Below are 17,436 nucleotides of genomic sequence, written 5' to 3' on the forward strand. Positions count from 1 at the left end.
CCTTTAGTTCGACGTCCCGTTCTATGCACATGACCTATACCATTTCATTTTCACAGTAGAATGACGATCATAATATTTGGCTCCAACTGTTAGTAGTTCTGCCTTAAATAAAAAGAAAAATACCAACTTTCAATGCGACTGAGTTCCACTATCCATAGTGATGAGCACCACTTCGTTACGTCGTACCAAACTAAACATCTACCTGGTTAGGCGCAACCCAACAAAACTCTTACTCGTGTCATGCAGCGGACTAAGTTTTACAGCGATAATACGGCGTGCTTATAAGCTGTTTTGCCCATTCGTTAAAACTATTTCCACTCAATGTTTTGTAGCAGGAATTCATATTTACACATGTAAGGGTGCAACGGGCGTCATTTATATAATGTGCAGTTTTAGATTCACTTTGGGAAACTATTTCATAGTAATTATATTTGTTAGTTGTTGAATTATTTCAAATTATATTGTATCAACAACGTTTCTTCTTCCTTAGTACGCACTCAGTGCAACATTTTCCGTTAACAAATATGTGATTAGATACACCAGCGGCAGGAATGTAAATAGAGCATATTGCATTATTTCACAAAATATTTCTCTTTTGGACAGTCGATAGAGTCTTTACAGAACTAAATTACTAAACAATTGCCTTCCTTCCATCACGTACTAATATTATAATGAAACACAATATACCACACCGTTAATTATTTCAGGATCCGTTTCCAAGATGTTTATTAGGCAAACAAAACATTGGCAGTCAGATTTTTAATGGAATTCTGTTGTGCGTGTCATCAAAGCACTGCACGGTGGCGAAATTACGTCACGAGACTCGGGTGACAGCGGCCCCTGGTATTTAATGAATAAAACCGTCGACGGCCGCTGTGGCAGAGCGGTTCTAGGCGCTACTGTCTGGAACCGCGGGACCGCTACGGTCGCAGGTTAGAATCCTGCCTCGGGCATGGATGTGTGTGATGTCCTTAGGTTAGTTACGTTTAAGTAGTTCTAAGTTCTAGGGGACTGATGACCTCAGATGTTAAGTCCCATAGTGCTCAGAGCCATTTGAACCATTTGAATAAAACCGTCGAGATCATTTAATATATTACTTGATCTATAACGTGGTTTCGGGTATTGCCATCATCAGATCGAAGCTTAGAACTTGTAAAACGTTATTCAGTGTCACTCAACACAGCCTATGCTTAAGCAGGGCGACAACTGTTAACTTGGTTGGTGGTGACTTTAATTTACCCTCGGTATGTTGGCGAAAATATATGTTTAATTCTGGCGGTACTCTTAAAACATCATCAGAAATTGTGCTAAACGCATTCTATGAAAATTATTTCGATTAGTTAGTTCATGAGCCCACACGAACAGTAAACGGTTGTGAAAACACATTTGATCTCTTAGCAATAAATTATCCTGGGCTAATAACGAGCATCAAAACGGATACAGAGATTAATGAACAAAGGGTTGCCGTAGCGAGATTGACTACTGTAACCATCAAATCCTCCAAAAATAAAAAAATTAAAATACCTATTCAAAAAAAGCAGATAAAAATTCCCTTGACGCTTTCCCGAGAGACAATCTCCACTCCATTCAAATTAAAAATGTAAGTATGGACCATATGTGGCTTGGATTCAAAGAAATAGTATCAACCAGAACTAAGAGATTTATTCCAAATAAATTAACGGAGCTGATCCTGCTTGGGACATAAAACGGGTCAGAACACTGTTGCAGAAACAACGAAAAAAGCTCGCCAAATTTAAACGAACGCAAAATCTCCAAGATTGGCTATCTTTTACAGAATCTCGAAATTTAGCGCGGACTTCAATGCTAGAGTCTTATAATAGTTTCCAAAACGAAACTTTGTCTCGAAAGGCGGCAGAAAATCCAAAGAGATTCTGATCGTATGCAATGTATGCTAGCGGCGAGACACAATCAATGCCTTCTCTGCGCGATAGCAATGTAAATACTATCTATCACAGTGCTGCCAAAGCAGAGTTGCTAAACACAGCCTTCCGGAGTTTCTTCATCAAACAAAAGGAAGCAAATATTCCAGAATTCGAATCAAGAACAGCTGTCAACATGAGTAACGTAGAGGTAGATATCCTGGTAGCAGTGAAGCAACTTAAATCACTTAATAGAGCAAGTCTTCCGGTCCAGACTGTATACCAATTATGTTCCTTTGAAAGTATGCTGATGCAACAGCTCCATACTTAACAATCATATACAACATCTCCCTTGGTGAAAGATTCCTACCCAAAGACTGGAAAGTTGCACAGGACACACCAAAACGTAGTAGGAGCAATCCACTAAATTACAGGCCCATACCATTAATGTCGTTATGCAGCAGAAATGCGTAACATATATCGTATTCGAACATTATACATTACCTCTAAAAGAACGGTATATTGACACACAGGGGTCGCAACGCGACGTGAAACATTTCCGCAAATAAATTAGCTTGCTGTGGCTGTGTCTGGCATTTGGCAGCTGCCGAGAGACCACATTTCTGCGTTGGCAAAATACTCTGGGAATTTCCACAACCACTATGTTTCCAAAATGACTGAAGGCGTCTTTACAAACATTTCTGATAACGGGTTGAGTTCTGTGTGTCCAGCTTTCCCAGAGCCCTCGTCCCCGAGCGCAAGCGAGCAGCCAGCCAGTCACCCCCTCCATCACAGGAATCCGTTAGCCAGCTAGCTATTCTCCTCGAGGCCGGATTGTTTTCCACCTTGTCCCTTTGGCTAAAGCATGCCCAGTTTAGAGCTTAACTACATCTCCAGCTATAGTCTCGCTAAATGAGACGTCGCAACAGAGACGGAATCTGGCGCAACTCGTCAGACGGGCTTCAGCATGCGAACTGAACGGGCTTTGACTTTGTTGTCCACTTAGGACTGACAAAGGTACATACTCTTTATCAGCCACGGGTGAAGCGAATGGGAAGGGAGGGTATGCATTTAACATTTTACGACGAATGAGCTCGTGTGTACAATGTTTGGCTTAGTAAGGTGGCGTATAACTTCGCGAGAAACATTCCATGTACTAACCATGACTTAAAGAAGTTAGTCGTGGACTGTAGCATAAACAAAGGTGCAAGAATACATTGGAGATGAGATTCTTCTGAGAGTAGTGGGCTACAGCTATCTGACAGGAGGAGGAATACGACATCAGGAAGCAACGTGGAGTGAAAAACTAAAATTAGCCGTTTCAGAAATACAGAAATAACTGGAAGACCATGTCACCAGACTGGAAGACGACAGAATACCAAAATAAATAATGAGGCAGAATGCTTTTAGGAAACGGTAGAAAGATCAGTAATTTCAAGGAACAGACCGTAATACCTAATTTATATAGAAAGAAGAAGGAGAAGAAGAAATAGAACTACAGAGAATCCCGAGGGTTCTTTGTCCAATTGATTGATGTATACAGGTTGTAACGTGTATAAACGGAGATATTTTTATGTGTGGTACCTCAATTTGTAACACACCAGCATGTTGGCTGTTTTGTCTCTGCTTGGAACGTCACAAACCTTATTATCTGATTTTTCTGCACAGTCGTAAGTGCATCAGTAAGTGGACAATGGCCGTGAGTATAGATTAACCGTTTTGTGTCCGTGGTCCAGACTTCAAAACCTGACCTGCTGCCCAGGGCAAAATAAGTTTTAATGAGTTGCTCTTGCCTAGAGTTGTAAAACTACCGTAGACTATCATAAGTCAATGTAGATTACGGTAGTTTTCTTAGTAACTGTGGCCAGTTAAACCTGTATCTGGGCTACCTATTGGGCGTAACCTCATAATGATCGCTTTCTTTACTTACGCGATCAGTCTCTTACTAGATTCAGTATTTTGTAGATTCCCCTACAAACTGGAAACGTTGAACTGTCCGGAAACTGAGAAAGAAACTGTAAAGTGCCAGGTAACATACAGAACATTTTTATTCCACATATTTATCCTCCTGTTTGTTACTTAAAAATAAACTATAGTTATAGAAAATTTGAAACTGTCAATGTTTAATTCAAGTTTTATTCGCAAGTTATTGATTTGTGACGTGAGCCGGCCGAAGTGGACGAGTGGTTCTAGGCGCTACAGTCTGGAACCGCGCGACCGCTACGGTCGCAGGTTCGAATCCTGCCTCGAGCATGGATGTGTGTGGTGTCCTTAGGTTAGTTAGGTTTAAGTAGTTCTAAGTTCTAGGGGACTGATGACCTCAGTCGTTAAGTCCCATAGTGCTCAGAGCCATTTTTTTTTGTGACGTGAAACAGGCGGATATCCTAGAAAAACTAAAGAAAACAATACAGATTTATCATATAGCGCTAGAAAAAGCAATTTCGTCAACGAAAAGACAAATTTAGAAAAAAAGTGCACTGGATAAATATATCAAACATCGCGTCAACACTTCATCGAACTTACATAAAACAGGTTTCCGTTATTCATAAACAACTTTCGCATTTATCAATAATAACGGAAACTCACGCCTTTGAGTATGATGAAGAACGTTTCTGTTGAGTAGGAAATAACAACAATAATTACATATTTTTAAGCTTTTGCTTTTAGACTGTACTTGCATCAAAACTAATTGCTTTGATTAGAAGAAAAACGAGGAAAATACTCGATCAATTAATTTTTATTACTTTTTAAATGCAATGTATTTTGTAAGGATATAAAATACACAATAGATTAACACCGATCTCGGTTCTAAATATCTACAAAATGAAAAATCAAACGAACAAAAAAGCAAAGAGAAGTCATCGGAATCGTCGGCTCTCAGTTTGTCTCTTACATATTCATTGTTTCTTCGCTACCACTGTTGCCAATACAATCGGAAACCCTAACGCTTACTACGCAGTTTACGTAGAGTACTACAACTACTGAAGCTGTTTGGTACTAAACTATGTCCCAATAGGCCTCGGGAGGCCCATCGGCACCGATCGATCGCCGTGTCAAATTCAGCCCATAGGCATCACTGGATGCGTATATGGAAGGGCATGTGGTCAGCCTACCGCTCACCCGGGCGTTGTCAGTTTTCAAGACCAGAGCCGCTACTTCTCACTCAGTTGGCCTCACAAGGGTTGAGTGCAGCAGTAGCACTCCGTGTTCAGGCCACAAGTAGCCCATCGGGACCGTCCGATCGCCGTTTAATCCCCAATGAGAATGCAGATAGGATGGGCGTGTTGTCAGCACACCGCTCTCCCAAAGGTTGAGTGCAATGGGTGGCATACCCGGACCGTCACCGAACCAGGTACTAGCCAAGCTTGACAGCAATTAACTACGGTGATCTGACGCGAAAAGGTGTCAGCATTGTGGCGAGGCCAATGGCACTTGTAGGCACTACTAAACCTAAAAACATATCACTTGCAATAAGTATAATTTAATCTGAAAAGACGTAAATACTCTTTTTATGCTGACCAATGTACCGTCCTGAGTCACCAACAGAAATATCTATATTTATACTTGTTACACCCTGTATTGTTAGGTCTTTTTACAGTGAAATATTGTAAACCAATAAGCTAGATGCACATCTGGTCCCCAAGACATGTAACGGTGCTAGGGGGCGTCCACAGAACATCGTTTTCTAGGGAAAGGCCTTCAATGTCTCATCTTCGATCCACTACTCCTCACTCCCACCCTCACAGAAGCCCAGTCTCTCCACAGAGACTCCAAGAAATGTGTAATGATAAGTTTCCAGTGTAACTTCCTTTTGTTATCGTTATTTTTCACTGAAGATACTCACTTGCTGCATCAAACGTTTCCGTTACCATCAGGATAGAATACTGCTGGAATTTTAGTTATAGCCCTTAAGGCCAGGGAACTTTCTGGGTATCTAAAGGAATGTAGCGCCATTGTGGGATGTCTCAGTTGCAATTGTGGATACATACGTGGTCAAATTAACGTGACCTCCTGACAGTGAAACGTTCTTAACGAACAACCTTGCTGCCAGCCTCGTACTCCTCCGTAATATCAGAGGAGCGCGCCGGCCGCTGTGGCCGAGCGGTCCTAGGCCATTCAGTCCGGTACCACGCGGCTGCTACGGTCGCAGGTTCGAATCCTGCCTCGGGCATGGATGTGTGTGATGTCCTTAGGTTAGTTAGGTTTAAGTAGTTCTAAGTCTAGGGGACTGATGACCTCAGATGTTAAGTCCCATAGTGCTCAGAGCTATTTTAGAGGATCGCGACAAGGGCGTGCTGCAGCAGCTTCCTGTGCCGCGTGGTGCCAGCGTGTGTCTGCGTCGCAGGTGCTGGCGTACGTGTGCGTGGACGCGCGCCACGTGCTGGTGTTCAACCCGGGCCGACGGCGCGAGGCGTGGCGCTTCGTGTCGTACATGCTGGTGCACTCTGGCGCGCTGCACCTGGCGCTCAACGTCGCCATCCAGCTGCTGCTCGCCACGCCGCTCGAGACCGAGCAGGGCTGCTGGCGCACCGCGCTCGTCTACCTGGGCGGCGGGCTCGCAGGTAACCCACGCTGCGCCGAGCTTTGCTAGAGCTGCTCCACCTCGACACTGGACCGTATTGTAGGCACACGATTACATCAACTCTTTCATAATTCAGTAGACTGTAAAGCTCCAGCATTTTGCAATTATAATCACTAAACACGAGGGTAAGGCTTTCTTCTTTTTTTCTTTTTTTTTTTGGGTGATACTGCTGCTGCCATAAATTGTATGTCTTACGTAAAAAAAACTGTATTACAAGGTAGAAATTCCATGTTTACTACAAATATACGTGGAGGAGCTGGAAAATAAGTTTCCCCTGTCGACTGTGGTCAGAGTTGTGTGTGAAAGGAAAAAAAGAGGATGAGACATTAAAGATAACACATGTCTTTACTTTTCTACATAATTTCCAAGTACATTGAGACATTTGTCATGCCGCTTTATAATCTTCAAAAAGTCTTCCATGAAAAAATCATGGCGTTGCATACGGAAGAAGCGTTGAACGGCTCGTTTGACGTCAGCATTGCTTCCAAAGCGCCTTCCGCAGAGAGTCTTCTTCAAAGCAGGAAACAGATGGAAGTCACTTGATGCGGGATCTGGACTGTAAGGCGGATGGTGTAGGCGCTCCCAACGAAGAGTTGCAATATGGTTTTGCGTTGCCGTCGCCGTGTGTGGTCTCGCACTGTCATCCAACAGCAGAACGCCAGATCTGAGAAGGCCAGGCCGCTTTTTCCGAATAACCTCTTTCAATTTCGACAGAGTGGCACAGTACCGCGCAGCATTGACGGTTGCATCCTCCAGAAAGTCCAGCAGCAAAACTCCTTTGGCGTCCCAGAAAACGGTGAGTAGCACTACCTGCAGACGGAGTGCTTTTGAAGTTATTTCAGACAGGTGATAACGGATGTTTACACACCATGGATGCGGCCTTCGATTCGGGCGTGTAATGGTGGACCCACGTTTCGTCCCCTGTCACAATCCGAAAGAGAAGGTCATAGCCAGATTCATGATAACGCACGAGCTGTTCCAGGCTGAACGCCATGCGCTGTTCTATGTGTGTCGGGGTCAGTTGGCGGGGCACCCATCGTGCTGACACCTTCCTCCATCCATTTCTTTTGTCGTTTTAATCTTTCTACCTGTTTCTTGTGTTTCTGCGGTTTTCTTCTCAACTTTTGTCCATTTAAGTGTTTGTTGCTCTTCCGTCGTTGTTGTGGTTTTTCCTTTCTCTCCGTTTTGTGTTGTCAGTCTCGCTTGTTTTATTCTCACCCTTGTGGCATTGTTTTATTCGGAACAAGGGACCGATGACCTAGCAATCTGGTCCCTTACCCCCTCTGTTAAACCAACCAGCCAACCAACCATATCACTCCAGCTGCACACATCTCACACCATTACAGAGCCTCCACCAGCCTGAACAGTCCCCTGTTGACATGCAAGGTCCAAGGATTCATGAGGTTGTCTCCATTACAGTACACGTCCATCCGCTCGATACACTTTGAAACGAGATTCGTCCGACCGTGCAACATGTGTCCAGTCATCAACAGACAATGTCGGTGTTGACGCGCTCAGGCGAGGCGTAAAGTTTTGTGTCGTACACGAGTGGGCCTTATCGATGACGTTTCTTTGAATGGTTCGCAAGCTAACACTGGTTGATAGCCCAGCATTAAAGTCTGCAGCAATTTGCAGAAGGGTTGCACCTCTGTCACGTTGAACGATTCTCTTCAGTCGTCGTTGGCCACGTTCTTGTAGGATCTTTTTCGGGCCACAGTGATGTCGGAGAATTGATGTTTCATCGGATTCCCGATACTCACGGTACACTCGTGAAATGGTCGTACGGGAAAATCGCCACTTCATAGCTACATCGGAGATGCTGTGTCCCATCGGTAGTGCGCCGTCTATAACACCACGTTCAAACTCACTTATATTTTGATAACCTGCCATTGTAGCAGCAGTAACCGATCTAACAACTGCGCCAGACACTTGTTGTCTTATATAGGCGTTAACTCAAATTACGGGTGCTCAGTACGGTCACCATTTGCCACGCGACAATCGTCAGTACGTGCGTGTAATTCATTGACACGAATTGTCTGGGAGGCCTGCTTTGCAAATCTGTTCTAGGAAGCAGGGGTTTAAGAATGAGACTTGGAGATGTTAGAATTTTGAAAACAATTAACAGGCTTTCCTTTGCCAGTGGAACATTGGTACATAACAATAATACGCAGAAAATTCCTATTGGTTCTCTTGCAACCCGTCGCGGGACACGTATGACCCAATGGTGGTGTAAAGGCTTAGGAAACGTACGCGTTAGTTACTTGTTCTGTATGTCATATTCACGACAAACGTTGCTATGTAAAACGTGTCAACGGTTCAAATGGCTCTGAGTACTATGGGACTTAACATCTGAGGTCATCAGTCCCGTAGACTTAGAACTACTTAAACCTAACTAACCTAAGGACATCATACACATCCATGCCCGAGGCAGGATTCGAACCTGCGACCGTAGCATTCGCGCGGTTCCGGACTGAAGCGCCTAGAACTGCTCGGCCACAACGGCCGGCGAACGTGTCAATAGAACAAACATAGAACACACATAAATATCTAAAAATAGGGATATAAAATACAATATTAACATGTCTACATGCTGACAATTTACAAGTTTTTCCCGATTTTCAACGTTTTCGGTGACGAAGTGAAACCATTCCTTCTACGGTAGGCAGTGGACACTCTTGTCTTCCAATCTAACAACAGCCATGTTCAGAGGACTACTAGCATACATCTCTAGTTTGACGAACGCTCAGCAGCCCTATAGATTGGTCCATTAATTCACGTGTTTTCTAAATCCCATAGAAAGCGTCTGGGACTGTTTGGAACAGGGGGTGAAAATTTCGACAATTACTGTTTCTGTCCAAGGATTGCTCTGTGATGTAGAAGATGTTGTTAAGGCGAAATATGTTTACTCATAATTTCAAAATACTTCTACTATCTGTCAGACTTTTTTTCCATGCTTGGATTGTCAAAGAATTTTGTAGCTGCATATTTCACCCCTTTCTGTGCTAAAGCTAGATTCGTTAGAAGGTAAAGCGGATAAATTTTTCCTTCTAGTGTTGTAATGGGAATATCTCTATTACTCTCAGACTCATAAAATTTCATAAGTGATTAAAGGTACTGTGACGCTATGTGGATGATATTTCTAACTGCTTGAAGAGAAGCCTGCAAGATGTACTTGTGTGAACTTCATACATAATTCTAGTTGTGCGAAAGAACAAACACCACGTGAAATCCGCAGCTGTGACACATATTATGTAAACTGAAAATGTGGGGAGGGGGAGAAAGAAAAAGAAAGGGAAGGAACTAATGATATCAGCTGCATCTGCACTTTATGCAGAATCAGCGGTGATGAGAAAAAATGTGTGCTGCATCGAAACTCGAACCTGGGATCTATTGCTTACGAGGCAGTTGTTTTAATCACTGCACCACCCAGACAAAGTGTTTATCGCAAATGCGCGGACTGTCTTGATACGTTCCGTGGCTAACCCACACTGTCGTCTAGCACCACCTATCCGCAATTCCCGTCCATATCCTCCAAGCTCGCTAATTTTAGATTCCCTCTGGAGGTCGTCCGTAAATGTCCATCCACACTGAAGGTTGTAGAGTCATTGTCCATTGAGGTGAGTCACTTATTCGGACATGGACAAGAGAACAAAAAAATGGTTCAAATGGCTCTAAGCAATATGGGACTTAACATCTGAGGTCATCAGTCCCCTACACTTAGAACTACTTAAACCTAAGTAACCTAAGGACATCACACACAGCCATGTCCGAGGCAGGATTCAACCTATGACTGTGGCAGCAGCGCGGTTCCGGACTAAAGCGCCTAGAACCGCTCGGCCACAGCGGCCGGCCACAAGAGAACAAGCACCATGTATTCATATAACAGATTCACCTCGATGGGCAATAAATCCACAACCTGTTGTGAGGATGTACACTTACGGTCCATGTCCAGCGGGAATTTAAAATTAGCGAAGATAAAGGACATTGGCGGGGACTGCGAATTTGTGGCGGTAGGTCGGCATATGAGTCGACCGGGTAGCGTGCCAAGATAGTTTGCGTATTTGCGATAAACACTGCGTCTCGGTGGCGTAGTGGTTAACGCAACTGCCCATTAAGCAGGCGATCCCGGCTTAGAGTCCTAGTCCGGCATACATTTCCACTCGTCACTGCTAATTCCTCATAAAGTCTCGATGCAACTGGTATCATTAGTTCCTATCCTTTCCTCTCCACCACTCCCCCTCCTCAATTTTCAGGAGGATAATTCTGATCAGTGATTTCTGTGCAATAAATGCTTCTTGACGACGTAAAGCGTAAATTTGATTGGTCAGATGGGTATCTGCGCCACAGTCCACTCTAAATGGAATGCGGTGCTTTACCTAGTACACCCTCTTGCTCGGTATTTACCATTATGTCTACGTCAATATTCAATGTTTACTTTCATAATTTTTTGTGGCCTAAACGAATTTCGAAGCACACATGTCTCTTTTGTAGTTGACACTATATTTTCGAATTTACCAGCAGTATTAAGGTGGGGCTTGTGGTACCTTCTGACAAAGGGGAGTCAAAATCTAGAACCCGAGTAACAGCTTGATAATCTCAGTGGACAGTTAAAGACGTAGTTGGTTTTAACATGTTTTATGGGTGTTTTCGTACCATGATTTGGGCTTAGTCACTCAGGTGACCGTGAACTTGGGCTAGGATGTTAATTTCAACATTCTCGACGAGAAACTGAATCTCTTCCTTCTGCATCTTTGCGATAGTTGTGCAGGTGCATTAGCGTCTTCCAAGTTGCCAACAGCGGTTTTCAAAGGGCTACACGCATTCATTTGAAGTTTGACTATCACTCAGTAGCCCTATCGACTGGTCTGCTAAATTACACTTTTTTTTTCTAAATCCCATAGCAAACGTTTCGGACTGTTTGAAACAGTGAATGAAAAATTTCAGTAAACATCTTCGCAATTTGGTAGCTCTGTCGGATGTACCAGCAAGAGACTTCAGCTGGATATGGAATTGAGGCCATTATGGAAGCTAGAGGCAGTGTTACACGTTACACTACTTTGTTGTCACCTGTGGAGGAGGGAGAGGGGGGGGGGGATGGTGACTAATTTCTTGACTGGTATGCTTACAAAGGAGCAACTTGGCGAAATGGGTCCTTTTAGTGGCAAGAGGCTAGTCCGCTATAAACAGGCAGGTAATTTTGTACTGTATATTGCCAGAGTGGCATTACACTAGCGAGTGAAAGTAGCGAGCGGCCTCCATTGGCAGGTGAGGGTGGAGGGGATGCCTTTCTAATGAGAGGACCGGCATGGCTGGGGAAGCAGTGGCAGCGGCAGCGGCAGCGGCAGGCGGTGTTTATTTATAAGCCGCGTGCTGAGGGCCATTAGGCGGGCGGAGCTGGGACCGCGCCGTCTCGTCTCGGGGGCCCACTGGCTCCTGATGGCTCCTCGGGGCCCACCTTCCTCATTACCGCTATTTTTCCTCCCTGGCGCCCCCTGCTCTCCGACAAGTGCCCTCCCGGCTCCCCGTCTGCCTCCCGCGCCTGCTCGCTGCCCTTCAGTGGGCGTTGTGCTCTCCTGCACCTGCCTTCTCTCCTTACGGCAGCTCTCGCTATTTACGTACGAAAGGGAGAGTCCTGTGGAGGAGCCTCGGAAGGTGATGCGCTAATCCACACACCCATATAATGGCTGAGTCAGCTGCCCTACTGATGGATTTTAAGCAACCCGTAATGTCTTCAAATACCATTCGCAAGAATTTCACAGTCTCTCGCTCGCTGCGTGGCAAACTAGTAGTCCTACAGATATAAAGAACAGAAAATTTAATATAGTTAAATTTTGTACTAGGATGCATTCTCGCTAGAATCTGTAGTTTCCGAATTATTCAAGAGAACCTACAAAAGTGACCTTCAAATGCGTTTTTCCTGACTAACTCAAAAACTGTGGCCTCAATGGAAAACATATCCCAGTACAAAATTTAACCACATTAAAATTCATACAAAAAGGTCCTGTTCATTTTTTCTGTAGACTAGCAGTATTCGCTTAGCGAGGGAGATGCGAAAATTCTGCGCATGGTATTTGAAGGCGTTGCGGGCAGCACAAAACGCAGAGACAGGGCCAGCTGAAATCACCCTGTAGAGAAGACCCACATTACTAACGTCGATTTGCTGTAGGATTTTGGAACATATAATGTGTTCGAAGATTACGAGTTACCCCAAAGACAGACAAACAGCCAACATGCGTTCAGAAAATTTCGTTCTTGTGAAACACAATTAGCTCTTTATTCTCACAAAGAAATTAGTGCTATTGACAGGAGATGTCAAACTGCCAGCAGGCTTTTGACGCTCTTCCTCTAAAACGAGTTCTAATCAAATTGCGCCCCTATGGAGTATCATCTCAGTTGTGCGACTGGATTCGTTCACAGTACGTAGCAGTTCACGGAAAAAGAAGTAATATCTGAGGCTTCCCAAGGAAGTGTTATAGGCTTTCTGTTTATCCTGATCTATATAAGCGTTTTTAATAGACAATCTTAGTAGCTGTCTTAGATTGTTTGCGATGATCATTTACCGTGTTGTAATGTCATCAGTTGATCAAAACCAAACACAAAGTTATTTTGACAAGATACTTGTATGGTGCGAAAACTGGCAATTGACTCTAAATAATGGGAAGTGTGAAGTCTTCCACAATAGTACAAAAAAAAACAGCTAAATTTTTGTTATACCATATAGCACACAACTCGAAAGGCTATAAAGTCAGCTAAATTCTTAGTATCTACAATTACGAATAACTTACAATGAAACACTCACTTCATAAATTTGTGGGAAGGCAAGTCAAAGACTGATTTATTCGCGAAACACGTACAAAGTGCAACAGGATTGCTTACATTATGCTTGTCCGCCCACTTCTTATGGTTCAAATGGCTCTAAGAACTATGGGACTTAACATCTGTCATCAGTCCCCTAGGCCGGCCGAAGTGGCCGTGCGGTTAAAGGCGCTGCAGCCTGGAACCGCAAGACCGCTACGGTCGCAGGTTCGAATCCTGCCTCGGGCATGGATGTTTGTGATGTCACTAGGTTAGTTAGGTTTAACTAGTTCTAAGTTCTAGGGGACTAATGACCTCAGCAGTTGAGTCCCATAGTGCTCAGAACCATTTGAACCATTTTTATCAGTCCCCTAGACTTAGAACTACTTAAACCTAACTAACCTAAGGACATCACACACATACATGCCCGAGGCAAGATTCGAAACTGCGACCATAGCAACAGCGCGGTTCCGGACTGAAGAGCCTAGAACCGCTCGGTCACGGCGGCCGGCCGCCCTCTTCTGAAGTATTGCTCTGCTTTATGGGATCCGCATCAGATAGGACTGTTGAAGACATCGAAAAAATTCAAAAAATGGCAGTTCGTTTTGCATTGCCGCGAAATGGGGGAGAGAGTGCTACGGATATGATACGCGAATTGGGTTGGCAATCATCAAAACAAAGGCGTTTTTCGTTGCGGCAGGATCTTCTCAAGTAATTTCAATCACCACTATTCTCCTGAGAGAGTGAAAATATTTCGTTGGGGCCCACATACACGGGGAGAAATGATCAACTAAAATAAGAGAAACCAGAGCTCGCCGCGCGGAGTGGCCGCGCGGTTTGAGGCGCCATGTCAAGGACTGCGCGGCACCTCCCGCAGGAGGTTCGAGTGCTCCCTCGGGGATGGGTGTGTGTGCGTTGTTCTTAGCATAAGTTAGTTTAAGTTGTTTGTGAGTCTAGGGACCGATGACCTCAGCAGTTTGGTCCCTTGGGAATTCACACACATTTGAACATTTTTGAAACCACAGCTCGCACGGGAAGACTGAAGTGTTCGTTTTCCCCACGCGCTGTTCGGGAAGGTACCTGAAGAGAATAGCTTGAAGGTGGTTCGATGAATCCTCTGCCAGGCACTTACTTGTGAATTGGGATCTCATCAGGGTTATGACAGAAACAATCATCCGAAGCAAAAAATCGAGTAAACATGGGCTCGCCGGCCGCGGTGGCCGGGCGGTTCTAGGCTCTTCAGTCCGGAACCGCGCTGCTGCTACGGTCGCAGGTTCGAATCCTGCCTCGGCCATGGATGTGTGTGATGTTCTTAGGTTAGTTAGGTTTAAGTAGTTCTAAGTTCTAGGGGACTGATGACCACAGATGTTATGTCCCATAGTGCTCAGAGCCATTTGAACCATTTTTTGAAACATGGGCTCTAAAATACATTTCTTAAAAGCTACGAGCACTTGTTCACTTCGCTACCAAACAAGTGCTCATCTACAGGCATACATTTTAGAGCCCGTGTTTATTTTACTTTTTTCCTTGCTTCGAATGATCGTTCTGTCATGTCTTCTAATATTGACCTTTCGTTCTGGGACGTCCTGTACATACAGGACGCCCTCCTGAGAGCCGTCACGAGCATTTTCTCTCGTATTTCGGCAGATATATGTAACTTGGTTGTTGCAATACGTAGCTCGAGTCAGTCCATACAGAAACCGCTCATCACGTCTTTCATGTGATGCCTGGTTTGGACGGAAAACGTCAGTTTGTTTCCCTTTACAAACAACGAAAAATATTTTTAAAGTGAAATAGTACCAGTGACGGCATCGTCGTGGTCCGCACCGGCTGCTACCACTATGCATGAGCGCTGCCAGTCCCTGCTGGACATCTAGTTACTATACGTGTTCTGCAGTCCCTGTTAACACATGTCGATAAAACGAATGTCGCACTGGGCTAATTTGGGATTACTCTATGGAATGTGTTAAAATCATATTGTTTGCAACGGCAAACAAGCCGCCGCGTTCCGTCGAAACTGGGCGTCCCTTCGCCCTCCCCGCCCCCCCCCCCCCGCCCCCCCGCCCCCCGCCCCCCCCCCCATAAATACAATGCACGAAACGTTCATATAGCCATGCGAAGCAGAATGAAAAATCCTTCTGAATACTTTCAACTCGCGTATCAAATTGGCTAGAATGTCGGTTATGTCGTCAAATAGTTGATAACATCAAGCCTGGTCACCCGTGATGATTTTTCCCACAAAAGAATTGCGCGCTTTTTACTATTGAATCAACTCGCGGCAGACCTCCACGCACCGTTATTTCTTGTTCGAGAGTCAAGGTGCAAGTGACAAATTTTGTACAGACTTTTCTCTTCTTCAAACATCCTTTAGAATATCTTGAACTCTTGATTTAGAGATGTCGTACTACTGCGATTTGTGACACAACAATGTTGACGCACTAGGCCACACGTCTTCTACTTCAACACAGCCTGCTCGCAGCTGACTGGTCTAATGCAAATCCGTTGTTTACATTTGATAGTTCTAGCTGCCGTCGTAGTTACTACGGTGGTTGTGAAGGTAAATAATTATTACTAAATAATCTTACTCATTATTTCTTACATGACAGTCGTAATAAATCACTGACCAAAATCTTTCACTAATCAAAACTGTTCTCACTGTCAGCCAGGTGATACGCGATCTGTTGTATTTTTTTATTGTTTATGTTAGGGATTGAAAACCCATGAAGTCAAGATAGCACATGACATTTATCTGGATTGGTTACTAGTTTCGGGTAACCATCTACCTTTAGGTCTAAGATAAGAAACAGATTTTTCCTCATGTCAGAAACATCAAAAGCTTACAGAACTGCACAAGATTATTTGTCTTATCAGACAGTCTGTGAAAAAATGAGCCTTAACATCGTTGCAGAAGATGCTCAGGGTCATTTTTTCACACACTATCTGAGCAGACAAATCAGCTTGGTGGCACTAACATACATGTTAGAGGCAGCACCTGTGGCATGCTTCTGTGTTGTGATCTACTTCTTTTTTTGTGTCAGCATTGCATGTTCGATGCACTGCTATACTAAACAACAATTACGAAATATATAAATATATAATATAAATGTATTTTCACTTTAACAGGATTAATCTAGTTTCAGTATATCCGAATAATATGAAATCGACCTTCGTTTCAAAGTTTCCGGAACTTATTCTCATGAAGTTATTTATACCTCAAACAGTGTCCTTCCGTTTCATTTTCTCTCCGTGCAGTGTAACTGTAAAGTCATAGACAGTCACTACACTACTAAAGAAGTTTAACACGGAAATTAAGCAACTGTACCAGGGAGTTGGGCTTATTTGATTCCACAAATGTGCTACCCTGCAAAGCTATCACTCTATCTACAGTAAGCCTTCTTCACACAGTCTCTCAAGAAAGTTTCTTAAAGAGTTGTCTGAATAACTAGGCTGTCATTTATTACCTCACTGAAAGTAATGGAACAAACCGTTGAGCATTAACTTTCTGCTTGATAAGAATGTAATACTATGACTGTCAACGCCATAGAGGACTAAATTTAATTTGTAACATTTTTTTTTAAATTTATCGTGGTCGAATATTTTACATGTTCAGTCGTCATAATGGGACGTTGCAGTCAGAACTCACTGTAAATAAAGAAAAATGAAAATAAAGAAAATTGTCGTGAAGGAGAGATGGCTAATTACTGCGAGAGTAAAATAATGTATAGTATTCAATGAAGTTAAATCAGTTTTTAGAATTACTTTTAGTCACTGATCACATATGCGCTTTATTATTATTATTACTAGCTTCAGCATTAGCCATCTTATGATCAATTTTTGCCACTGCTCCATAGAAAATGTATCTTGTAGTTGCACGCACACGTCACACTTCTAAACTGTATTAGACTACAAACGCAAAAATAGTAGATTCGATACCAAGCTGATTCTGTGACATTCATTTCTCACAGGCACTGTGACATTAGTAACTACTGACAACGCTGTGTGTCCATGAAAAAATAAAGGTGCTTCATGGTTCAGAATACAAGTTAAACTTTAGACTCCCCTAGAGATGTTGAGGTGAACCAGACCAAGAGTAGCCGGATGGCAAGAGCATATACAGTATGTTGAGAATGAATTAGACTGTGGTGTTATCCATTTGTGAGTCAAGGCATCTGTGCCCTG

General features: G+C 43.7%; 1 protein-coding gene across 1 annotated transcript in view; it reads left to right on the plus strand.

Moving 5' to 3' along the window:
- The window catches only part of LOC126179985 (protein rhomboid-like), a gene marked incomplete at its 5' end in the record, with an annotated part of 199,265 nt that overhangs the window by 109,388 nt on the left and 72,441 nt on the right, over positions 1 to 17,436 (plus strand). Inside the window, one exon of the mRNA XM_049924661.1 lies at positions 6,226 to 6,442. Within this exon, the coding sequence (XP_049780618.1) occupies positions 6,226 to 6,442 (217 nt within the window). The remainder of the gene's footprint in view (positions 1 to 6,225; positions 6,443 to 17,436) is intronic.

The sequence above is a fragment of the Schistocerca cancellata genome, chromosome 1 (genome assembly GCF_023864275.1).
Source record: "Schistocerca cancellata isolate TAMUIC-IGC-003103 chromosome 1, iqSchCanc2.1, whole genome shotgun sequence".
Classification (NCBI taxonomy): domain Eukaryota; kingdom Metazoa; phylum Arthropoda; class Insecta; order Orthoptera; family Acrididae; genus Schistocerca; species Schistocerca cancellata.